This window comes from Natator depressus, chromosome 1, assembly GCF_965152275.1.
Source record: "Natator depressus isolate rNatDep1 chromosome 1, rNatDep2.hap1, whole genome shotgun sequence".
NCBI lineage: Eukaryota > Metazoa > Chordata > Testudines > Cheloniidae > Natator > Natator depressus.
Genome location: NC_134234.1, coordinates 248,017,320 through 248,043,800, shown reverse-complemented (window position 1 = coordinate 248,043,800; position 26,481 = coordinate 248,017,320). Strand labels below are relative to the sequence as shown.

The window sequence follows — 26,481 nt, the reverse complement described above, 5'->3', positions numbered from 1 at the left end:
CTCAAATATTGCTGTTTATCAGAATTATTATTTTTATGACTTCAGTATGCAAATATTTTTGTTCTCATTGACAGATCTTTGATGGCCACTCAGATTACATTAATGATCTGGTATTTGCCCCTAAAGAAGGTCAGGATATTGCAAGTGTGAGTGATGATCACACGTGCAGGTATGTATTCTCTTCACGGTGCGATTGAAATCCTGGACTGCCTTGGATGGCTCCAATGAGGAGAAAAGCTATCCCTTGCTAGCGCCTCCTAGAGGCTTAGGTAGAGAGCCAAGCGTCTATCCTACTGTACCAGAGGCTGGCACAGGATTGCAGATGTAAGAGCCAGAGATACTCTTCCTCTGTCCCCTGCAATGTGGCAGGCAGACATCCGGTCTGCTGAGCAGCTGCAGCAAGGAAGGGACAGTAGCTACTCAGAATTCCTTGTGAGCTGCAGAGGAAGTGATGGCAGGTTTATGAGGAGGTGGTGCCTTTACCTTCTCCCTTGAGTGGCAGGGCTGACTCAAACACTTACGTTTAAAAATCACAGGGGAAGACTCAGGAAACATATTTAATTAAAAATCAAATATGGTTAGAGCGTCAAGGGCCATAAGTGAACCCAAAACCACAGGTTGATGCCTCTGCGCTAATGGTTCAGTGATAAAATATTCCAAAGAGATGGGGAAGATGTCAGAACAGAGGTGATTTGTGTTGTTTTAAGATGATTGTGTTTTTTAGTTACTGATATAACAATCACTCTTAAATAGATCAGTAGCCAAATAACATTCAAAATAATCCCTACCCCTGATTTCTCCATTTAAAAGACTGGGAGTGAGGTTCCACGTGCACAGCCAGAAACAAATAAAATTAAAGCTAGATCTGATATGTGATGTGCATACTCTGGAACAGATCATCATTGCTCCAGTAACTTAAACTAAACTACATTGATTTACACCAGCTGAGGATTTGGCCGTTAGAACCCATGGTAAAAAGTTCTCTCTCTCTCTCTCTCTCTCACACACACACACACTCTCACACACACAGAGAGAGAGAGAGAGCGCCATATTGGAAAAGCATTACTCTTTTAAATGACAAAGTAAGACACTTGTAGGGTTTATAAACCTAGAATGGGAGTTGTAAACTTAAGAGGGGGGAGCCACATAATTCCTAATTGTATTTTGTTAAACATGACCATTTAAACCTCTAGGCAATCCTTTTCTAAAGGAATTATTTTTTTAAATATCTCTCACTTTTATGCACAATAGCTGGACTTTCTAATTTATCATTTTGGATGAGATTTTGGTCTGTCTTTTAAGGAAAAAAACTAAAGAGAAGATTTAATAAATACAGTTCAAAGGCTATGAGCACCTTACCTCTGTGAGAAAGGAAGACATTTCATACAGTGGGCTACACGATGTTAAATTAATTCCCACTGAAAATTCAGAGGTATTACCTTGGTCAGTACAAGGGTCCTGTATTTTTTTCAAAACATAGGACAAAAGTCTTTTAAAAATTATACTTTTAAGAGCTATTAAGGAGCATTCCCTTTTCAATCCATGTCCTTGGTTTCTTCATTACAATAGACTAGTACGAGGTGTTTCTTCGGCAAAGAGTTGTTTAAATATTTCCATTAAATACAACATATTTAAGGATGAAAGAAAGAATTGTTTAAATTGTAGTAATCCACTTGACACCAAAAGAATAAAAGATAAGATTTTTTTAATGAAAGTATAACACCACCGAAATTTGAACTCAATAGCTGTGAAAAATAAGGCAGCCACTTTCCCCACTGTAGACGGTAAAGTCTGGCTAACAGCCGTGGGAAGAAATGGGATGTATTTGGCCACCTGAGAGTTCTCATATTTTTTCTATTCAAGGGATAGAAACGTGGAGAATGACGATAACATTTTCATTTAAAAATTGAATATAGAGCTATATTCCAAAAATCAAAAGAGATTGCAATCTGCAGGTCTTACAAAGGCCTTGTAAAAATTCATAGAAATCTTACTTAATTGTATAATTTGCCTCTTCAACAAAAATGTGAACACGTCTATTAGTTGCGCTAGGAATAGGGCATCTGTTGAAATGGTTATGTTATGCAATACTAGAGCAATTAGTACAAGAATACAAAAGGATAAAGTTTCCAGTGTTTGGGGGTATTGCTAGATTTCTTACTGTTAGGTTCGCTATAGATACAAACAGTGCTCTTATTCCAACTTACCTGTAGTTAATACAGTAATTCTCAATATACAGCTTTCCGGACTTCATAGAAGTTTCTCTAGGTTTTTCCTATTTTCATCTCTACAACAGTGGATTTAATGCCGTTTTAAAGGCACAAAGTAATATTATTACAATATGAGAAATATTAATTCTGTGGAGATATATAAATATTTTAGACACTAAAACTTTGTGCTATAATGCTGTCAGAAATATGGGATGGGCCTGATCAGTTCTTGGATGAAGACCTCCAGTAAAAATCTAGATGCTGCTTTGGTAATTCATTAGGTGGTACGTTCCTTGTGAGTCCGGGTTGAATAAGTCCTGCAGTTCAACAATTCCCAAACTGTAGCACTTGCTAAGAGTCCATGATGTAGGCACCCCCTTATTTCCAGCTACAAAATTGAAATGAGAATTAATACATTGATTTTTTTCATGAAAGCAGTTCCAGTAATGGTGTGTGGAGTCATGAATAAAAGGAGAAGTCCATTTCTGTGTTTAAAATATGGTCCACACTATTAAAAATGTTGAAAATTTCTGTTCTAATACAGCATTAGGAGGCAATATTCTGCTGGAGGTGCCATCTTTCAGTGAAAATGTCAAAGCTGATCGACCATGGCCATTAAAGATCCTAATCTGCCTACATGCAGAGTCAACTGATTTATTTTTTTTAACTTCCTCTCCTAAACAACTGTATGTTACACTTGATTCATTTCATTCCAGAGGTAGCTACATTTCTGTGGTGGATGAAATGATCCCTGACAATAGTTTGTATATCAGCTTAAAGGGATGCTGTTGATTTTTAAAATCTCACTTGTGTATGTTCTTTTGTAACCTATAATGTAGGTAAATAGGAGATCTTGGAGTTTGCAGGGAGCTATTTTTGTGGATTTTTCAGTTTTACTTTGTGCATTTGGCAGCACAGTTTTCCCTGTATAATATGTCAAGCAATTTCCAATGTACTTTAGGTGAGTCTTTTTTTCACAGAAGAGGAGAGAAAATAATTTTTTAAAAAAATTGAAAATGTAATGGCAAAGTTACAACAATTAACAGAGGGCCAATAGAGGCAGGTGTCATACCGGAAACAAATGTTAATCATAATTATTACATTAACCAAGCTTTAAAAATCATTTCAGTGGTAAACCACCTAAATTAATGTGGAATATTTTAGAACAAGTAAAAGCAAAGTAATTATGCACAACATTTTTTTTTTATTTTTTAATATCTCTTCGAAGAATACTCAAGCTTGGGCATTGATACACTTCCAGCTGAGAGCCACATACTGTTGTTCTAATAGAAAATAAAACTGCAGAATTTGATTTTGGATGTTATCTCACTGCTTGACCAGAGTTTCAGTTGGTTTTTCATGCTCTATCAGTGCTTCTCAACCTATTTACCATTGTGGGCTGCATATGTGGTTCATGATATGTTGTGGGCCGCATCCAATACTACCTATATGACCCTGAGGTTGTCACATGTGCCGCAGCTGCATGCTGATTTGGGCCTCAGGTTGAGTACCAAGCTGAAACTCAAGTATGTCAAAGGGTTCTGAATACACTGCTTAGCACCAATTTGCTGGGAAAGGATTTGCTTTTTAGAAGGGCTGCAGTTGGTCAGTGATGCTGTCGTGTTAGGATTGGCTGTCATCATCCAAGGCTGGGGTCAGAGACACAACCTTCGTACTCCAGCACACACAGCAGCACCCACCTACCCACCCTTATTTTTTATATCATGGCAAAAGATATATATGTAGCAGGCTCGTTCCCCCTGTTTTTGTATGTATATGGTGTTGCTTTGTTGCTATATCTCAGATAATTTCTCACTTCCATTCATTTTGGACTATTCATGCCAAGATGCAGGCTGTTTCATTGAAATGGACTCTAGGATTTTATGTTGGTCATAATCAGGTTCAATCTTTTTTTCTTTTTGTTTCATGTGACCACAAATTTTGCTAGTGCATCCTGGCAGCAAGGGTTAGATTAGCTTCTTGAATGGAGATATGTGGGAGAAGGATTGACATCAGGAAGGTGTGTTCTATTGTTAGAGATTAGATTTGCTGGAATGCCAAAATGTAGTGCAATGTTCAGTGGTTTCCCAATGCAGTAGCTTGCCCAACACCACAAATCTTGGTACATCTATGTGGTCTTTGAACAGTTAGTTTGCTCGGTATTATAAAAACCAAAATGAAGGAAAGCCAGTGATGGCTCCAAACTGCTGTTTCTTTCCCTGGTCCTTCACTTTTGTTAAAACCATTGCCAGGACATGTTGTTCCTGGGTGTCATTTTGTTAATTCAATAAACATTGCAGACTCTTGGCCATAGTGTACGCAAAATTTCTGCCTGTCCTCATTTGTTCCTGCCTCCTGCAATGTTGAATATCTTTGTCACCACTCTTATTTAGTCTTTATAGCACATGTTCAAAATTATTCCTTTTTTTGGGGGCCAGAATTAAAAAATGAGCAGATTTTTATTGTACTCTGTATTATTTTATCCTTACCCTATTTATTCTGGCAGAACACCACCTCCAGTATCTGGAATGCATTGATACCTCTTTTTTATAATGCTACCAAAACATTTCTTCTTTAAGGACTGAGACTTTTCAAATCCAAGGCTTGTTGAGCTCATTCACCAAGATAGCTGTTATGCATTGTAATGGATTACAATGGAGAAGGAATTGGAATAAGATTAAAGATTGTGACATAATGAAAATATTTCCTGATTTTTGGATTCCATAGTCTTCTACTCTGCCCATTTTTTGTTGTTGTTGTATGCATCCTAATATGTCCCCCAGATGTGATTCTGTTTAGCTTCTATTGCACTGCTATTTGTGGTCATTATGCAAGTTTAAACCTGTCTCCTATGTACAGTATCTGATAATCCTGGAAAAGTAAAAGCAGTTTCCGAAACAAATCTTTGGAACTTAGTTGAATAAGCTTTAATTATGAAGTTATTCAGAAAGAAACATTTCAGGTTAATTTTGTGCTATTAATGTAATACTAAGTAACTGGGGGGGGGGGGGGGGTTAATGAAATGTGAAGAGTTTCCTGTGTGACATTGTTATGATTTATACTGAGGATCATGAAGTGGTAGTGAGAACTTTTATTCTAGACTGTAAATTCCTTAAAAATGAAATCACCACATTTAATCTATTTGAAAACTACCTCATGGACTTTTTTCTAAGGTCACTGGCAGAAACAAAGTTCAGTTTCTCAGTATGAACATCTTTCAAAAACACTTTATTTAAAAGTTTTGAGGGATTTTTTTTTAGTTCACATTAGGAAGGAAGTACGTTAATATCTAAGAGTGGTAGCCATGTTAGTCTGTATCAGCAAAAAGAACGAGGAGTACTTGTGGCACCTTAGAGACTAAAATTTATTTGGGCATAAGCTTTCGTGGGCTAAAACCCACTTCATTGGATGCATGCAGTGGAAAATACAGTAGGGAGATATAGATAGATAGATAGATAGACAGTGTGACAGGGTCGGGCCAGATGGCTATAGGAGAGTAATAGAAGGCAGATATATTAGCCCCAGGCTAAGTATGTCCCTTTTCCTTGGCTAAGGTAACAGGGAAGGTTCCAGAACAATCAGGAACCTTCTGGAGACAATTAAGACAGGCTGATTAGAACACCTGCAGCCAATCAAGAAGCTGCTAGAATCAATTAAGGAAGGCTAATCAGGGCACCTGGGTTTTTAAAAAAAAGGAGCTCACTTCAGTTTGTGGTGTGCGTGTGAGGAGCTGAGAGCAAGAGGCACTAGGAGCTGAGAGTGAGAACACGGACCGTTGGAGGACTGAGGTGTACAAGCATTATCAGACACCAGGAGGAAGGTCCTGTGGTGAGGATAAAGAACGTGATGGGAGAAGGCCATGGGAAGTAGCCCAGGGAGTTGTAACTGTCGCACAGCTGTTCCAGGAGGCACTCTAGACAGCTGCATTCCACAGGGCCCTGAGCTGGAACCCGGAGTAGAGGGCTGGCCCTGGTTCCCCCCAAATCCTCCCAACTCCTGGTCAGACACAGGAGAACTTGACCTGGACTGTGGGTTCATAAAAACGGCCATGCTGAGGGCTGCCATGAAGCTCCAAGGCAAGCAAATCCACCAATAAGCGCAAGACCCACCAAGGTAGAGCAGGAACTTTGTCACAATAGATACACACACACACACACACAACATGAAAAAATGGGTGTTGCCTTACCAACTCTAATGAGACTAATCAATTTAAGGTGGGCTATTAGCAGCAGGAGAAAATAAAACTTTTGTAGTGATAATCAGGATGGCCCATTTCAAACCGTTGACAAGAAGGTATGAGTAACAGTAGGGGGAAAAATTAGCATGGGGAAATAGTTTTTACTTTGTTTAATGACCCTCCCAGTCTTTATTCAAGCCTAATTAAATGGTGTCCAGTTTGCAAATTAATTCCAGTTCTGCAGTTTCTCGTTGGAGTCTGTTTTTGAAGTTTTTTTTGTTGAAGAATTGCCACTTTTAGGTCTGTAATTGAGTGACCAGGGAGGTTGAAGTGTTCTCCACCTGGTTTTTGAATGTTATAATTCTTGACGTCTGATTTGTATCCATTTATTCTTTTGCATAAAGACTGTCCGGTTTGGCCAGTGTACATGGCAGAGGGGCATTGCTGGCACATGATGGTAGATTGGTAGATCACATTGGTAGATGTGCAGGTGAACGAGCCTCTGATAGTGTGGCTGATGTGATTAGGTCCTATAATGGCATCCCTTGAATAGATATGTGGACAGACTTGGCAATGAGCTTTGTTGCAAGGATAGGTTCCTGGGTTAGTGTTTTTGTTGTGTGGAACCTATCCTTGCAACATAGCCCGTTGCCAACTCTGTCCACATATCTAGGACCTAATCACATCAGCCACACCATCACAGACTTGTATTTTAAGGATTGCATCCTTGCAAAAGATTTTCTTCACAGAGTAATGATTGTTATTTTAAAGATTAAAAAGGCTCCCTGTATTTGAGGTATGCAGTGCAGTTGTAGCCATGTCAGTCCCAGGATATTAGAGTGACAAGGTGGGTGAGGGTAATATCTTTTATTGGACCAACTTCTGTTGGTGAGAGAGGCAAGCTTTCAAGCCAAATAGAGCTCGTCGTCAGCTCTGGGAAAGATACTCTAAGCATCACAGCTAAATGCAAGATCTGGCCACAGCACTCTTACTGAAGGAATATCTGGACTCATAGAAGCCATCCTCAAACCACTCACCACACAAAGGACCAGCTTCCTCTGGACACAATTGACTTACTCCGCAACATTAACAACCTGCCTCAGAACAACATCCTTGCCACCATAGATGTCACTTCCCTAAACACCATTATCCCTCACAATAACAGTATAACTGCCTGCCTCAAATATTTACAAGACAATGGACAACCCTCAGATATTCACCCCCAAGCTCATTGCCAAATTCATCAATTTCATCCTCACCCATAACAATTTTACGTTCAACAGCAAACATTTTGTCCAAACCATGGGAACTAGGATGACTCCCCAGTATGCCAACTTCTTCATGGGCCACCTTGAAGACTTCCTGGCCAAAGCACCACAAAACCAGTGATAAAGCTGAGATACATGAATGATATTTTCATCCTCTGGACAGAAGGTTTAAACTCCCTCATAGATTTCTAGCACCTGACAACCACATCTTCAACAACTACCACCTCACCATTAAACGCTCTCTGGAACACTCCTACACTAACAGCTTCCTGGACATCACAATCAGCTTCAACAATGGAACCCTACAGACAACTATATACAAGGAACCCACAGATCACCACACCTACCTTCATTGATCCAGTAACTGCCCCAATCACACCAAGAAATCTGTTATCTACAGCCAGGCACTCAGACACCTCAGAATATGCTCCAAGGGGAATCCCCCCAACCTCTCCAAGCTCATCATCAGAAGCAAGCTCCCCCAAGACACACCAACTCAAAGCGGTGCCAGAACAACAGATGTAAAACCTGCAGACATATGATCAGCATCCCCCACAATACCCCTTTCAAGATCCATGGATCCTACACAATGCCTATCATAACATTTGGAATACTTGGTCTACTGCACTAAATGCCCCAATGACAACTATGTGGGTGAAACCAGAAAATCACTACACCCTTGAATAAGCTCACACAAGAAAATGATGAAAGACACAAACACCCTATCACCTGTAGTTGAACACTTTTCACAAGCAATCACTCTATATCTGACCTATCAGTCCTCATCTTCAAAGGAAACCTGCACAGGACTTTCAAAAGACAAACCAGGGAACTTAAATTTCTTACCTCTGCTAGACACTAAAAATCATGGACTGAACAGAGACACTGGATTTATGGCTTATTACAACAGACTGTAACCCATGAATCCTCCCCCCACCTTTTTGTCCTGTGACTGCAGCGGTGTTAACAGACCTCTCTACCTTGAATGGTCCCTTAGAATATGTACTAATATTCAAGTGATTCAAGTGGATCCCCCCCACACACACACCCCCGTGTAGACCAGGGCTAAGTGAGATAGTCCCTATTGTTATGCAGAAAAGAAATGGGCAGAAGAGATGGCAATATTGTTCTCCCATAGGACTCATGGAAGATAACGTGCCTAATCCTACCATTTCAACACAGAATAAACCAGATACAAGCACAGCACTTTGCTGTTTACAGAGTAAAGGAGAGAGCATAAATTTGTCTCCACACCTAATAACCTCATTCACAGCTGGGAAGAAGACAAGATGGCATGCTCCCTTTAGCCAAAATGATTCACCATCCTCAGTTATATTGGTAATTCTCTCCCACACAGTAAATACACATGAAAAGTGTTGATTTGACTTGGAATATCTACAAGGCACAATTTCTGGCAGTGGAAGAAAGTACTGTACATTTCTAAATTACCTAATCAAGCAGATATTCCATTTTTTAAAACACTTGTTAGTTTTTTAAATAAAGACACCGATCCCTCAGGATTGGAAACTCTATGATTTCTACAGGGAAAACAAATATTTGGTCTGCTGTGGTTTGGCATAGGAAGCCAACATTGTTCACTAAATGTGTTTACTTTACTTCGTATCTATTTTGTCTAGATTTGTGATGTATTATTTGAGAGTGTGTTGAAATCTCTTACATTTAAAATATTAAGCACCCTGGAAGTCAGTGAAAGTTCCCCTAGAATAAACAATAAAAGTGTGTAACCACTCAGCTCTAAAGACTGTATAGAGCATTTTATTTAAAACCTTATGAACTGCCATATTTCTATAGCCTTATGCATATGTAAAGAATATACATATCCACACAGTACGAACTTACCGTTTTAATGAGTATAGTTTACAATGTGATGTCACGCCCGTATAATTGAACTATTTATTTTGAAGAAAAAGAGGGCAGGAGCTTTAGCTATCACCCTGTATTGTGAAAGCATCATCCATGTTTCGTATACAGTAGAACTTCAGAGTTACGAACACCTCGGGAATGGAGGTTGTTCGTAACTCTGAAATGTTCATAACTCTGAACAAAACATTGTGGTTGTTCTTTCAAAAGTTTACAACTGAACATTGACTTAATACAGCATTGAAACTTTACTATGCAGAAGGAAAATGCTGCTTTCCCTTTATTTTTTTAGTAGTTTATGTTTAACAGAGTAATGTACTGTATTTGCTTTTGTGGGGAGGGGGTATCTGCTGCTGCCTGACTGCGTACTTTCGGTTCCAAATGGGGTGTGTGGTTGACTGATCAGTTCGTAACTCTGAGGTTCTCTACTGTATAGCATTATAGGTTTTTTCACAGAGTGGCTCCCAAATTATGGTTCTGGGTGTGTGAGGGTCAAGTGGGCCACTGATGATGAGAGAACACTTCTTTGTTTCCATCCCCTAGTTAATTATGGAGGGAGAATGCTTGAATATAGGAAGAGAAATTAATAATGTACTACCTTAGTGTATCCTAAAAATTACATTTTGACATTTGGGTCTGACCCACTGAAGTACTCCGCACTCACAACTCCCTTCAACTTGAGTGAGATTTGTAGGTGTTTGACACCTCTCAGTATCAGGCCTTCTGTTAGATACTTTTGTGTTCAAAAGATGGATTACAGATACCAGATCTCATCTGCTTCTGGCCACCTCTCTGTCAGCAGGCTAAGGCTGGAAATTAATGTTTTTACAAACAGCAGTAAATACTTTTTTTTTTTCTTTTTTATTAGGGTTTGGGACTTGGAAGGAAATCAGAAGGCTTATTTTGTTCTACGTTCCCCTGGAATGAGTGTGTGCTGGCATCCTGAGGAGGCTTTTAAGGTTGTACTTCGCAGCTTATTTTTCTTAAATCAGTATGTAAATGTGTGTCGCTTTTCTAAACTATAGAATTTTGAAGCTATAGTATGATGAGTTCGCTGTAGAAGCACATTCTGTATTATTCTTCATTATCAGCAGAGTCTATAATTTGACTGGTTCTTCTTCAAGTAGTGTCCCTGTGGGTGCTCCACTGTAAGAGTGTCTGTGTCCCTGCGATGCTGATCAGAGAACTTTGGTAGCAGTCTCCGTCTGGACTGGTGGAAGCTTCCTGAAAGTGGGGGGGCCACCGGCACCCAAACTGTAGCCCTGCCCCCTTATGCCACCCCTTCTTCCTGAGGCCTCGCCCTCATGCTGCCCCTTCTCTCCAAGGCCCTGCCCTTGCGCTGCCTCTTTTCCCTGAGGCTCCGTCCCATGCTCGCTCTTTTCCACCCCCCCACCCCTTGCTTGCCCTTACAACTGATAAAAAGTGATGGGGCTGTGGCCCCCAGCCCTCCCTGTTCCAGCACCTCTGGTATCCATTCAGCCCGCACATGCACTCCTCCATGCCTACCACGAGGCTAGCTAGCGTGCACAGATGATCCCTCCTCAGTTCCTTCTCAGCAGCTCCTGATTAGAGATGGCACTATAGCTGTCCATTCCTGGATTGTTAACTCGCTTAGAATTGCTAATTGTAGCTTCTTTTAAAGCCTCTTTTTCTTTATTTGCTTCATTTACATTTTATTTTGGCCATTGCCTTTTAAAAAAAAAAAAGAAGAAAAGAAGAGGACTTTGTCTTCTGCTAACCACTGTTGGGAGGTCCTCGCTGGACAAGAGTATGCCGGGCTCCCCAGGCTTCAAAAATTGCCTCAGTTCTAAGGAATCTATCCCAGTGTCTGACGGACACTCGCAGTGCGTTCGCTGCCTGGGAGAGAAACACATTCCACAGAAATGTGGCTTGTGTCAACAACTGAAGCCCAGATTCAGGAAAGACAGAGAACTGAGGCTCAAATTCCTACTCATGGAGTCAGCCCTTCAACCTCTGGAGTCCCAGCAGGAGCCCTTACGGCAACCCTCTACTTCGAAGGGAGGTGAGCCCAGGGAGACGCCTGCGAGCTACTCACATAAAGCCTCTAAGAAAGGGGGATAATCTACTGCTACTTTCTGTAGCTGTTGTCCCTTTTGTGTTAGCCTAGATAAATAGCCTGGGATTTTAATTACTTTTGATTTCTCAGCACACCTTCTACATTCTCTTCCACATTCGGGGAGAGGTTCAAATCTCCTATCTGAGGTCTCTCTTTAATGGAGCACAAAATCCACGAAGTAGCTGTCATATCATTCCATTCTCCATTGGAAGGTTTCTAAGTATTTGCTCATGCTGCAACTTCCAGATTTATCATTCCCAAATGTCAGAGAAAGAATGCCAACTTGGGATTTGAACTTAGTTCTTAATTCTCTTATGAAACTTCCGTTTGAGCCACTAGCTACTTGTTTGCTTTTAAAACTTTCCATGGAAACTGTCTTTCTAGTGGCAGTTACCTCTGCTCAAAGAGTGTGTGAATTAGGGGCTTTGATGGCTGACCTGCCTTATACTGTCTTTGAGGTAAAGGTATACCTCAGACCACATCAATGATCCTACCAGAGTCGTTTCTGACTTCCATATCAATTAGACTGTTCATCAGCTAGTTTTCCACCTTAAACCCATCAGAATGAGCTGCCCTTCATGCTCTTGACATTAGGAGAGTGCTAGTATATATTGGATGGTACTAAATCTTTTAGAGTCTCTCTGAGACTAACTGTGTCTGTCACAGAGCTAGCAGAATGACAGTGTCCACCCTGAAATTTTCTGGTGGGTTTCTAGCTGCATCCTATCCTGTTATGGAGCTTCTAATGTGCCGTGTCCATCTAAGGTCAGCGCTAACTCTATCAGATCTCAGTCTACATCTGTTCCCCTACTAAAAGATGTTCCTGTAGTGGAAAGCTGCTACGTGAGTCTTCGTTCACACCGTCTTGAGACACTATGCCTTCGTGCATACCTGTAGACCAGATGCTGCCTTCAGTTCTGCAATCAGTTCTCGGCCAGATTCTGAAGTTCCCACCTCCTTTGGGGGGTACTGCTCACGAGTCACCTGAAGTGGAGCACCCACAGGGGCACTACTCAAAGAAGGAGAGATTACCTACCCTTGTGCACTAAATGGAATTCTTTGATATGTGTCGCCCCTATGGATGCTCCACTACCTGCCCTTCCTTCCCCTTTGGTTTGGAGTCTCATCTTTATGGGGCTTTTGCAGTAGAGAAGGAACTGTGTGCAGGTCATCCACCACAGCCCTGTAATCCCTTTGTATGGGCCACAAGAGTTGCTAGAGCACATGTGTGAACCAAACGAGCACTACTGTTGAAAATCTTCAATCAAAGACGCATGCGCACCTCAAGTGGAACACCCACAGAGGTGTACATCTTGAAGAACTCCAGTTACTGTACAAGGTAAGTAACCTCCGCTTCTGAGCTCTGATAACATTTCTGTTATGTCCAGCCTCAGTTCCCACATAGAATGACTTTGGTATTCCCTGATCATTATGAAGCAGATCACACCGCATAATTCAAATCACTGTATTGGTGTTATTTATAGGGCAGTTGATTAATCGCAGGTAACTCATGCGATTAACTCAAAAAAATTAATTGCGATTAAAAAATTAATTTGTGTTTCATTGCATTGTTAAATAATAGAATACCAATTCAAATGTATTCAATATTTTTGGATGTTTTTCTACATTTTCAAATATATTGATTTTAATTACAACACAGAATACAAAGTGTACAGTGCTCACTTTATATGATTTTTTTATTATAAATATTTTCACTGTAAAAATGATACACAAAGGAAATAGTATTTTTCAGTTCACCTCATACAAATTCTGTAGTGCAATCTCTTTATCATGAAGTGCAACTTACAAATGTAGATTTTTTTTTTTTTGTTACATAACTGCATTCAAAAACAAAACAATGTAAAACTTTAGAGCCTACAAGTCCATTCAATCCTACTTCTTGTTCAGCCAATCAGAAAGACAAACAAGTTTGTTACTTTACGGGAGATAATGCTGCCCTCTTCTTATTTATAATGTCACCTGAAAGTGAGAACAGGTGTTTGCATGGCATTTTTGTAGCTGGCATTGCAAGGTATTTACATGCCAGATATGCTAAACATTTGTATGCCCCTTCATGCTTCGGCCATCATTCCACATGATTAAACCGTTGCTGTGCGTACATGGAAAAGCCTATCATGTGTAGCATGTCAATTGGTAGATGTCAGTTAGTTATATTAACGGACATTTATATTTTCTCCAAAACCTACCCATCTCATAGAAAATTAAATACCAGTGGCTGGGTTGTCGTTTTGTTTTAATTGTTGCCAGAGTGTTAACATACATGACCACTTTTCACCCCAAAAAACCTAGGTGTCACACCTTCTGTTCCTGTTAATGCTTTGTTGCAGGAACACTTGGTTTGCTGTGCAATAATAAAGATTTAAATTATGGCCAATTACAAAGAATACAGTTTACAAAAGTTTGAGTAAAATCCATCTGTTGCTTTCTTTTGCAGTTGATGGTAGCAGAGAAGAATGGAACAATACGATTCTACGATCTCATTACCCAGCAGGCCATTCTGTCTCTCCAGTGTGAACAAATGCCATTGATGTGTGCACATTGGTGTTTAAGAAACACCCTTAAAATTGGAGCAGTTGCTGGAAACGATTGGTTAATCTGGGATATTACTCGCTCCAGGTATTGTTGTCAAACTGGGGAAGACTTCCCACACCATCTCTTTCATTTGCATGATTAGGGATGATATTTTTGATAATGTTTTACTTAGCTAAGTAGAACTTCATTATAGATATAGCCAGTGCTTAAGGCCCCAGTTTGGTGAAGCTTTTAAGCACGTGCTTAGCTAAATGGAAATGAACTGGGGCTTTAGTATCTAGCGTTTCTATAGTAAACCGCTCCCACTCTCTTCTCCAGGGAATTTATGACTTTACCATGATCATTTGCAAACAAATTCTTATCATGATTTCTTTTTAAATATTGTATAATGCATTATTTGTTACTTCAGCTGAATTGCTGTTACAATTGAAATGTTCGTGGAATTGAATTTAGTCTAGTGCCTTTTGATGAGTTGAGGGAGAAAGTAGAGGTTTAGAAAGGATTGAGAGTTTCCTCAGGCTCTTCTCTTCCCCACCCGCCTCCCTTCCCCGCTTCTTTTCCCTCCCTCTTCCCTGATATGTTTTCCCTTTCTTTCCTTCCTCTTCCCACTCAGCATCTGGCCTACCCATCCTTTCAGCTGAGTAGGGTGTGACCTAACTGGGCCTGTCTGATCTCAAGAATGATATAAGCCTCCCCTCCCCTGCTATCCAGTCCATTCACATGTTACACTATTTTTTAAACATATATTTTACTATAAGTGTTAGGACTGTAGCAACCTCTGATGGTACCAAAAGCAAAGTTCTTTTACACAATTAAAATTCTGAAAATAGAGAATAAATGGAAAACATATGTTTAAGATTTAGAAGATGACAATTCCTTTTGAACTTTTATTTGAAAATTGAACTTTACGGGCCAAATCATGCCATCCTCATTCAGGATGGTGAGCGTTTACTTCGGTAAGCATATTCATTGACTTCAGTGAGACTACTTGTGCAAGTAAGGCCCTGATCAGTTAAACGGGACTACTTACAGATCACAAAGTTAAACATATGAATTCGTCTTTGCAGAATCTGGGCCCAAGTTGTTATGGTTCAGGACTGCGCTGTGCCTTTGACCTTTCCAGCGGCACCTCTTTCAAGTGATAGGCCTACACCTACACTTTTAGAGTAAAATGCCACAACTTGCCCTACTTTTAGATTGGATCACTGGTCTTGTTCATCGATTACATTATCTCACCAGAATCAACTGGCTTTGGCCCCTGCTATCAACTTCTCTCCAGGAGCTGTAACCAGCTTGTAAACAGAGTGATAGGGAACAGCTCCTTCAAAACAAAGTATTATTTATTAATCTATAGAATATGACAAGCAGAGAGAAAAGGGTTAAATCAACAAATGCCTAAGCACATATTGTCTTGCATAAATATAACATTTGCTTCACACAAGTTGGTAGGCCTTGGGTTCTCGACCTCCCGCCCCTTCTCCTGGGTACCATGTTACAGTATTATTTTCTTCAGATTCTCAGTCTCCCCAGAGGCTCAGCTTTTAAACAAAGAACTTGAAAGTGGTTAAGAGCTCCCATTTTAGTTTGTATGGTCTCCTTAGATTCAATTGATTTTTTTTTTTAAAGACATATTAGATTTTCTTCACCGCATAGTGTCACTACAGGGCATAATTACAGCTTTGCACTCCCCTTTTTATCAAACTGCCCTCGACCAACACAACCAACTACTCTATGAAACCATCTCTATGTATGGTGGAGGAGGGAAATAATCTGGTTAAAGGGGAGTGTGCAGAAATGGTGACAGTTGGGCAGAATTAAGGTTGGAGTGCATCGTCTGTTGCTCATGGTAATTGTGGTAATGGGGTGTGCTTGTGTGTGGAGGGACAGGGGAGGTGTATTCTTAGGTGGCTGAACTTTTCACTTCCTTGCTTCTCTAGTTTTATATCCGGCATGATGTACATGTAGCAACCCAAACTACTTCACAGCATGTTTTTTTGTATATTAATCATATTGAGGCCTCTTCTAAGGCAGTGCTTCTCAAGCTCTCTGATGTGGGGGACCGGCAATTTTTTTTTTTCCCAACGTGCACACAGACCAGCAGCCGATGGCTCCGGTCCACGGACCACCACTTTGAGTAGCACTGTTCTAGGTATAGGCACTAATATGTCTTGAATACAGAACTAGGAAAATCTTTTCGTTTCTGTGACAAACTACAGCCACCATCCACAAGACAAATTCGGTAAGGCCTGAAGAAAATTGTTAAAAACTAAAAACTCATTTTTAAGAGCTGTTGCAGCTTTCATCTTTTTCCCCCTCCCTCTCATCCAGCTATACTACTTTAACCTGTCAAAACTCACATGTGGAAAACAATATGAGACATGGCCTGTTGTCAAAAGAATTTTTATCTGTCAGTAGATGTTTTCCCACCCTACAGCTTGAACCTGCTACTGTTTTAAATTATCTGTACTTTCTGTCCTTGTGATATGAAGTGAAGTGTATCATTTTCTATAATTTGTGGAATGGATGTTTAATCAAAATGTCTTTTTATAGTTATCCACAAGATAAGAGACCTGTCCATGTGGATCGAGCCAGATTATTCAGGTATAGTTTGGGGGAGGGGGTTTATAGTAAATTGATTTGAAGAAAAATTATCTTAGTAGCCTGTTTAATTTTAAAAACCTCATTTTAGCAGGGTTATTTATTGTTTTCAGTAATGCCTACAGTGTGCTGCATCTTGTAGTACAGCAATGTTACAAAGTGAAAGAACGTAACAATTTGTATGTTGCTGATCTGTGGGGCTCTACACAAGTGCAGGGGTCTGCCTGTATGTGGGATTGGGCTCCCAATTCCTTCCAGTGTTCATGTCTTCTTTCCATCAATAGACGGTTAGTTTTTAGATAGCTCCATCCTGCAAGATTCTAATCTCAGTGGGAGTTGAGAGTGATTGGGACTTGGCAGGATAGGGTCCTTAACATATAACACATTCATTAATTAATTTTGAATTAATGTAGATAGGACTGAATGGGGCGTGTCTTAAATATAAATATCTCTGTGTATTTCACAGGTTTCAGCAGAATTTAGAATGGCTTTACGCAATATTTAACTGCAGACAAAAAAATCAGATTTGCGTATGCTCATGATGCTATAACACATGTATTTAAAAGCACCTTGGATTTATTCATAGGTGGTCCAGAGTGAATGAAAACTTGTTTGCAACCACTGGCTATCCAGGAAAGATGACTTGCCAGCTTCTAGTTCATCATTTAGGACACCCTCAGGTAAAATTATACAATTCTATGTTTTGGGTTGGATCAATCCCTTTTCTTTAAATCCATGTATAAACAGCTATACCTTTTAAAAAGTTCATCAAGATCATGTAGAAACTGTTACTACGTCGTCTTTTTCCGAGGCCAAAAGTTACCAGACAAAAATCTTAGAATACTGTCAACTCTGGGTTTAGCACTTTTTTTCTGCTTTTTTTTTAGTTATAATAAGGCTAAATCGGGGGGTTCTGATACTTTATTATGTTTAAAATAAGCTTATTTACAATTCTCAGTGTTCTGGAAATATGTACAAATAAAGTGTATGCAAGATACAAGGAGGGACTGTCTTTTTTTTGTCTTTTAATCACCATGGAATTCTCCACTCCAAGTAATACTGACAGAATCATCATTAGTGATATTAAAGACTCAAGAATAAATTGGACAATCATAGTTAATAAATGCAATCAGATGATTAACTGTGGTGGCTTTTTGTCACATCTATATGTTTGAACTGATTACCAAGTTGAGGCTGGAGAAATACTATCCCAGGGTATAATATTGGAAAGGATGTAGGAGAAGAATAAGTTGTGCCTTTGAAGCACTAAGCAAGGATCATCAGTCAAATCAAGTGGGCATATGCCACATACTGTTTTTTGTACAATTGCAAAAGGAATGAGAATCTGTTGATCTTTGTTCTTTCCATCATTTGTCTCTGTGTTTTCACATACAAGCATTAAGAGGGTTCAGAATCTTAGAAAATATTAATTGTATCTGCTTTATTAAGGCAACTTGAATCATACCACTTTTGAGTTGTACCTTGCAGAATGCAAATAAAAACTAAATAACCTATAAGAAATCCTACAGTATTTTGTAATTCAAATATATTCCAATTCTCTAATAGCACAGAGGAAAGGAGGTTTTATATTAGGCAGATTTTCATTGTCTTGGGCACAAAAAGCATACTATTTCCAAACATACTAATTGAAACCTTGAATAACAGCAGATTTTACTAAAATCATCTGGGGTGTGGAGACAGCCTTTGTAGAAACTCTGCAAAGATTCAATTCTATCAGTTGTAGAACATTTTGCAGTATTGTATTTTAACAATATGGGTACAATAGCTGACAGAAAAAGACAGTAGGCAGTGAGATTTTTAATTTAAATACTCTTTCCTTTCTTTTTTTTTTTTTAAAGGAATGGTGTGGTGGTGTTTTTTTGCAAAAGTCTCACATTTTAGTTGCCTATTGAACTTGTGGTTGCATATTTAGCTCTAGTTTAGCAAATATCTGTATGATATGTTGGGAAAAAATGTCCTTTTTAATTTTTATTCTTTTGTAGCCCATTCTTATTGGCTCTGCAGCTGTGGGATCCGGTTTGACCTGGCATAGGACTCTTCCATTATGTGCAGTTGGTGGAGATCATAAACTTTTCTTTTGGGTGACAGAAATGTAAAATAAATATCTGCTCTGATTATTAAATTCTCAAATATTGTCCCTTTTTGTAGTAAAAAGTGACTAGATTTCTTCATTCTTGTATATTAATATTTATTGGAACACGAATAAAATAACCAAAACACATGAAACTCAAGTTGAACCCCTTTTGCTTGTTTTTAGATGACAATTATAACAAGATTTGTTAAAGCAAATACTATGTTTGAGATAGTGGTGTGACTTTCATAATAAAACATAAGTATCTTTTTTCACAATATTTGTTGATGAGATGTTTTTAAACAACCTTCTTCAGACCAGTGGTTTTCAAACTTTTTTTCTGGGGACCCAGTTGAAGAAAATTGTTGATGCCCGCAACCCAACGGAGCTAGGGATGACGGGTGTGGGAGGGGGCTCTGGGCTGGCGCAGGGGGTCGGGATGCGGGAGGGGGTCAAGGTTCTGGGCTGGGGGTGCAGGCTCTGGGGTGGGGCCAGGGATGAGGGGTTTGGGATGCAGGAAGGGGTTCCTGGTTTGGGGGAGGCTCAGGGCTGAGGCAGGGGGTTGGGATGTGGGAGAGGGTCAGGGTTCTGGGCTGCAGCTGAGGGGGCTGGGGTGCAGGAGGGACTCTGGGTTTGGGGGGCCTCAGGGCTAGGGCAGGAGTACAGGCACTGACTTACCTCTGGCGGCTCAGCAGCACAACCGGGGTGCACCGCAGACTGCGTTGCACCATGGAATTGGCCAGCAGCAGGTGTGACTCTCACCCGCAGGCACCGCGCCCCTTCTTTCCCAGTTTCCTTTGGCTGGTTCCCGGTCAGTGGGAGTGCGGAGCCAATGCTCAGGGCAGGGGCAGTGCATGGAGCCCCGTGGCCCCCCTGCCTAGAAGCTAGACCGCTGCTGGCCACTTCCAGGTTGCAGCACGGTGTGGAAACAAGTGGGCACTAGCGTGTCTTAGATGGGCAGCACCGCCTGTAACGTTATTGACGAGCTATGACCGTATAGATCATTGTTGCACCAAATCTTGTACAAAGGAAGTCAAGTAAGGTGTCTATGGAAAGGTTGTAATTTGCTGTTTATGATTGTGCTGTCTGTATGTGTGTATCATTTTTGTATTTGAAGTTACGAATATTGGCTCTGTACTTGTATCTCAATGTGTTTGATTCTAAGTAGCATCAGTGAAGCATTTGGTCAGCTTCTTGAGCAAGAACTATTCTGAGTAAGTGCCCAATCAAGAAACACTTAACTGACAATGGACTTTGGGAGACGCCAGTCCACATCTGAGCTTTCCTGGGAACATTCAAACTAACATGTAAACAATGGCATCTGCCTGCAAAAAACTGAATCATTCATGGACATGTGACTTAACCAGGTGGCTACAAATTCCATCTTGTTGCTGTGATTTTGCACAGAAGAACAAAGGGGTTTCCGCCCACAAGAGAGAGAGAATATAAAAGGCCCTGGAAGCTCCTCCATTTTGTCTTCAGCTGGCTCAAGAGATGGCCTCTCCACCCCAAAGAGATGCCTGAAAGAAACTGGAACAAAGGACAGTAACTAGGGGGTGTGAGTGATTGCTGGACCCAGGCCATAAACTACAACGTTGGTCTGAAAAGGGCCCAGACAAGGAAGGAGTCCAGTCTGTGAAAGAAGCTTATTGGAACATCTCAGAGGGTGAGATTTACCTGTATTCAGTTTCTTAATGTATTAGGCTTAGAATTGCATGTTTTTGTTTGATTTTGCTTGGTAACGTACTTTGTTCTTTCGGTTATTAGTTGGAACCACTTAAATCCTACTTTTTATACTTAATAAAATCACTTTTGCTTATTAATTAACCCAGAGTAAGTAATGAATACTTGGGGGAGCAAATAGCTGTGCATATCTCTCTATCAGTGTTATAGACGGTGGACAATTTATGAGTTTACCCTGTATAAGCTTTATACAGAGTAAAACAGATTCATTTGGGGTTTAGGCTCCCAGAAAGACTGAATAGTGGTTGCTGGGAAAGTCCCTGTTAACAGAGAAGCCCCTGGGCTAAGGGAATCTTAGCTTCAGTAGAACTGCAGGGGGCGTGGCCCAACCTCTTGGTTTGTGCTGTAGCCAACTGGAGTGTCTAGCTCAGCAAGATGGGAGTGGAGGGAAGCCTTCTCTGGCAGGGGGGTTTGTTCTCAGTGGTATCCCAGCATATCTAGTGACAGTCTTGAGGGAGTTTCTGTGACCAGACCCGTCACATCACCGTGGGACTTTTAATGTTCTGGTCGGCGGTGCTGACCAGAGCAAAGCGACACAGCTCCTTACATGCAGTGACCCAGTACTGGGTTGCGACCCACAGATTGAAAAACACTGCTTTAGACCATTTAATTGACGATCTCAGCCAGGAGAGACTTATTGCTAGAGGAATTTGTATATTGTTTGTCAATATGAGCAGCATTAGCACAGCTCTTTAAAGTTATCTGTATTGCACCTGCAAGCAACATGCCTGGCTCTAGCCAGTGTTTATCTTTAGCTTTCACAAACAACAATATTCTAAAAAGATAAACAATTTTATCGGTTGTCAGGAAATGTCCTTAGTTTTATCAAGTTACTGTGGTGAGCACATTTGCTAGATATACAGTACTTGGGATGAATAATACTGAAATGGATAATCATAATTATATTCAAAGAACAGGGCTCGCCCTAGACCAAATGGCACCCCAGGCAAGAAGCATCTTCAGCTTCTCCCCTTCCATTTGTTAAACTTTTGAATATCTTATTTTTTATGGCATTTGTATTGAAAACAGAGAGTATTAGGGAGAGCAAAAGCTTATGTTCCACAGTCTTAGAAAGTCATCAAAGATTACATGTTAAGCATGGCAAAAGAAGTAACAGTATTTGTTTATACTGTTGCGTAGATCAGGGTTCGATAGATATCTCTGGCGTCTCATTAAATACATCCTTTATTAGTCGCTACTAACACTCATCAAGTCTTAAAACACAAGTACACTTTCACAATTACACAATAAAACAAGGTTCACAATATCTCAGCTGGGCTCTCACTTCACTTCAGTTTGTTCTTATATCTCACTGACTGACTAGCAATGCCTCGCCCCTTATATACCCACGAGGGCATAGCTGATAGCATTCTAGGAGGGTTTGAGGAAAATGTTCTCAGAAAGTCTGGAAGGTTCCATGAGATTCTACAAAGGTCCAGAACATTCTAGGAGGCTAGTGAAAAATGAATCTACATATGGAATACCTGAAACATTTTACTTCAAATATTCTATTTTCCCTTTTGTTGCTAACAACAAAAACAGCACCCCAAACCCGGCCTCCACCAAGGCCTGCACCCTAGGCGGTCGCCTGCATCTAAATCCAGCCTGGTCAAAGAGTAATCATTTCTCGCTTTTTTACAGCAAAATCAAAGCTATTTCCCCACAGCTATGCCTATGAGGAATCTGGAAAATTGACTTATTTTCATTGTATTAATGCATGCGAGGAAATGAACAGTTTTTGTGACCACTATTCAATTAGAAATGCTTGACACTTTATATTTGTAGATAATAGACACACTTGCTTTGCTTTTCAGAGTTAGTTTAAACAATTCTTATGATGCCTGACATAGTAAAAACTGACACGTAGTTTACCATAATGGATTTCTTGCTGTTATACAGCACTCTTCTTCCAGTCTATAATAGGAACAGTTAATGCATTACAGCTCCACCTAAGGAGACAAAAGGTCCTTTGCCTAACAGCTGAGCCCTAATTATAAGGCCTCAATCTAATCCACTTTCCTCCAGTTTTTCTATATGTCAGGTCCCTGGAAGCATGGTGTGACTGTTGGACCCCCTGGTTCTAGGCATAGCTTATAAAAAAATTACCACCACAATTATATTTGGGGATAAACTAATATTAAAATTGTTTAGATGCCAATTGTTGGGAAAATACTGCATGCTTATTTATTCCCCACAAGCCGTTACAAGCAAACAAACAAACTGTTTAGAGCCTACTATGTCACATTGTTTTAAGCATTGGATCATTTTAATTATTAATAAAAGGGAAGTGTTTCTTACAAATTCAGTTGATTTGGCTACAAACCAGACAGTCATTTTAACCATATGAACTGTCATGTGATTCCAATTAAGTTTAAAATTGCCCTCTTCTAAACAGGAAAGTCATGTCAGTGTGTCATCGCCATTTTGTGATGCATTAAATTCTGATTATATTACTTGCTTGACTCCTTTCCACACAAAAAAACTATAATAACTTAAGTATTGTGCATCTTAGATTGTGCAACTTAGATTGGAAACGTTCATTTATACAGCTGTTAATTTTCCTTGCCACCATGAACAGTCTTAAAATTAGACTATTCTAAATTATTTGGAAGACCTTTAACTTTCTTTCATAGGGTTACCATCTGCTGCAGCTTGAGTTCCAGTTATCCTTACTAAAGAAACAAAAGCTGATGTTATCACAAAGCTTCCTCCTACAAAGCTTTGGATGTGAACAATTCCAAAACACAAATTAAAGCAACTTGTCAATATAGAAATTGGAGGAGTTTAAAATGCTGAAATATTAAAAACAGCTCATTTTGCTAGGCTTCCAATGAAAGGGATAATTATTGAAAGGATATCTGAGATCCTTGTGTGGAAAGCAAGGAAATTATTAGTGACAACAGTTGGATACCACAAAGACAGGGTAAATAGAGTTGGTGTGAGAATATCTGATAGAACTAAATATAGATAACTATTTTGGTATAACAGTGGTGTCCTATTAGGATCAGGGCCCCACTATGTCTGGGCCCTGTAGGAACTCACCATTTAAAAACCATCTCTGCCTTGAACAATTGACTAATTAAAGATAAGATGCAACAAACAATTGGAGTGGAAAGGATGGGGATTGGGGATCAGAGTAACAATGATAGGAACTCTTGGATACATACACTAGCCGTGTGCAGAATTAGGACCCATTCCTGCGCAGAGTTATGCACATGAATACTCCCATTTGGTACTCACATGCATAACTCCATAGGAGCGAGACCTTCCTGACATGGTTTCCAGTAATTTAGGGATTTAAGATCTAGATGAGCTGCACTCCTGAGCTTTAAATTAACTGACAAAAAATCTTTGATGATGATGTGCTGTAAATCAGGCAATTGGAAGTAGTATCCAACAGCCATGATCCAGAAAGCCACCACCCTTGTTTTCCCTCTAAATGCTTCTGCAAGACCTACCTCTGCCACAATACTGATGAGAAATAAGCTGGTTTTAGTGATGGCTAGGTTTGAGGGACAGATGGAGTTATGTGTCTCCATTTTATGTATAATGAGAGAGAAGTAAATGTACCTGTTTAAAAATTATGTGTATTTGATTGTATCCCTCTTTCCCACATCACCCTTCATGTGTCACTGCCTGGTTAGATTGTAAGGTATTTTGGGCAGGGACCATGTCAGTGGGCCCCGATGCTGATTGATACTCTGGATGCTACCATAAAACAGATTTGCCATTTTCTGTTAATTATCTTTCTTGTCACTAACTATCTGTCTATGCTAGGCAAAACATTGAGTAGAGTATGTGAACATTTGGGAGACAGGTATCTAATCAACAAATATGCTAACTGACGGAGCCCCAGCTGGTGTAAATTGTCAGAGCTCCATTGACTTCAGTGGAGTTATGACAATTTACAACAGCTGAGGCTCTGCCCCATAAGTTTAGTAGGGGAAGAGTGTAAGTGTTGTCCAATGTTTTAGAGGACAGAACTGCAAGGCAAGTGTTCTTTGGCCGAGGCAGGTCCACAGATCCTTACCAGGATCTTCCGGGTGTTTGCAGCTTCAGAGGCTGTCAAACCAGTCAATCATAAGCAGGGACTAAGTTTCTCCTGATATTGGTGGACACATTTCAGCAAATGGAATAATATTGTCAGGGGTGTGTGCCTAGGGGGTATTTGTTGAGCTACAACTTTCTTGCTTTGAGATACTGCAGCATGTTTTTACCTCGCAACTACAGCAAGTCTCTATCTCTAGCATGGGAAGCAAACCAAAAATCTGTTCCATGTGTGCATTTCCTCTTATTGAACATATGGAAGCGGATATAGGCATTTTTCATCTCCAAGACATACCATTTTTCTGCAAGTTCAGGAAAGGGGCCCCGAAGATCTACCCTCTCCATAGGTCAGAAGAGAAGCAAGGACAAATGGGTAGCGTCTGCCAAAAACAGTTCATATAGATTAGCAATCAAAGAACAGTGCCTCTAAGGTGAAATTTAAACTGCCTGAGCCTATGCATCCTAGACACTGAAACAGTGATGAACACTAGAGAAGTGCATAGACAGAGAAATGTCTTGCTGCCCTAGAAATCCCATTTTTATTTCAACTGTATATTATAAGCATTTTTATATTGCACTTACACATGCAGTTGGCGATATCTCACACACGCAATCCAATCTGCTTTGAGAATTTGTTGTTACATTTTGACACAGACCTAAGTATTGTGTTGTTCCTGGTGCTGCTCAAATCCCACACTACTGGAGAAGAAATTATATTCTACTTTGCGTGCTTATGTATTTAAGGTTTAAGGCCAAGATTTTTTTTTTTTTAATTTCTTTTAAGGACTATCTCAGAACTGCTTTCCGGGATTTGAAGGTGTATTGCCAAGTCTGCTTTTCTTAGTACTGTTTCTAACCTCTATAAAGTGTTTGTTTGGAGAAAAAAAAAAAGAGCAGTCACTATTTGTTCAGCGTGTTTCTCATGTACTTTTCTACAAAACAAAATCATTTTTGTTCTTTACCAAAGTTCAGACTGTTGCACTTTTGCTAATTCAGTTTTTATTAGCACAGTCATAGCTCAGATGGAGATATTACAGTATTACAATAAATGTTGCACTAATAAAAGTGTTTAAAAACTCAGCTTGTTCAAACATGTTTTGGTCAAATTGTCATTGTCCAGGATTAAGAATAGATGGAGAATTCTATGAAGTTTCCTTAGTATAACACTTGGTGGATTTCAAAACATAACAGGCATAGCCAAAGAATTTCAAACCAGCTAACATTTGTTTTTCATTATGTCTTTTAAAAAAGATTACACTAGAAATTTGCTTTTGTGAATGTATTTAACTGTGCAGGGCTGATATGCCAGGAACCTTTTATTTGCCAAAGCAGTGCATATTAACCCATAGCTAAATCATTGGGATATCAGTGGTTTTTTATTTGCTTCAAACTATGAAAAAAAAAAAATCTGTTGAGGACATATCAATTTCTTACATGTAGTTTTGCCAGAGTTTCCTTTGTAAGCATGGATTTAGAGGACTTCATGGGGAAAAAAAATTAATCTACTTGCTGACCTTTTCAGCTTGTTTATTGGACCACCTTAGTAAAAACAATTGTTGCCCCTATGGAGGATCAGATGACACCATGTCTGGGAAATTTCCTTGGATCAGCTTTTTATTTCTGTTTAATTTACTTCTTAGTTGTATAGCTATTTCATTTCGATGCTGATTATTAACAGAGTACTGTATCTTGGGAACTGTAACATTTTTGTATAAGCTTATAAAATATATATGAACAATTGTAAGTTACAGTAGTATTTGCCAGTTTACTCAGCTTGTGCAAACAACTTGAATTACTGATGTTTCATTCTGCTGTTGAAGTTCTATTTTTGTGCA

The 26,481-nt window shown here is 39.7% G+C and overlaps 1 protein-coding gene across 2 annotated transcripts in view; it reads left to right on the top strand.

Moving 5' to 3' along the window:
* NUP37 (nucleoporin 37) overlaps nucleotides 1-19,230 on the top strand; it is a 32,015-nt gene extending 12,785 nt beyond the window's left edge. For both annotated transcript variants that reach the window (XM_074940575.1, XM_074940586.1), the window contains exons 5-10: nucleotides 75-169; nucleotides 10,405-10,495; nucleotides 14,069-14,250; nucleotides 16,717-16,767; nucleotides 17,351-17,444; nucleotides 18,768-19,230. In XM_074940575.1, the coding sequence (XP_074796676.1) occupies nucleotides 75-169; nucleotides 10,405-10,495; nucleotides 14,069-14,250; nucleotides 16,717-16,767; nucleotides 17,351-17,444; nucleotides 18,768-18,881 (627 nt within the window). In that variant the 3' untranslated portion in view covers nucleotides 18,882-19,230. The remainder of the gene's footprint in view (nucleotides 1-74; nucleotides 170-10,404; nucleotides 10,496-14,068; nucleotides 14,251-16,716; nucleotides 16,768-17,350; nucleotides 17,445-18,767) is intronic.
* Nucleotides 19,231-26,481: the final 7,251 nt, after the last annotated feature.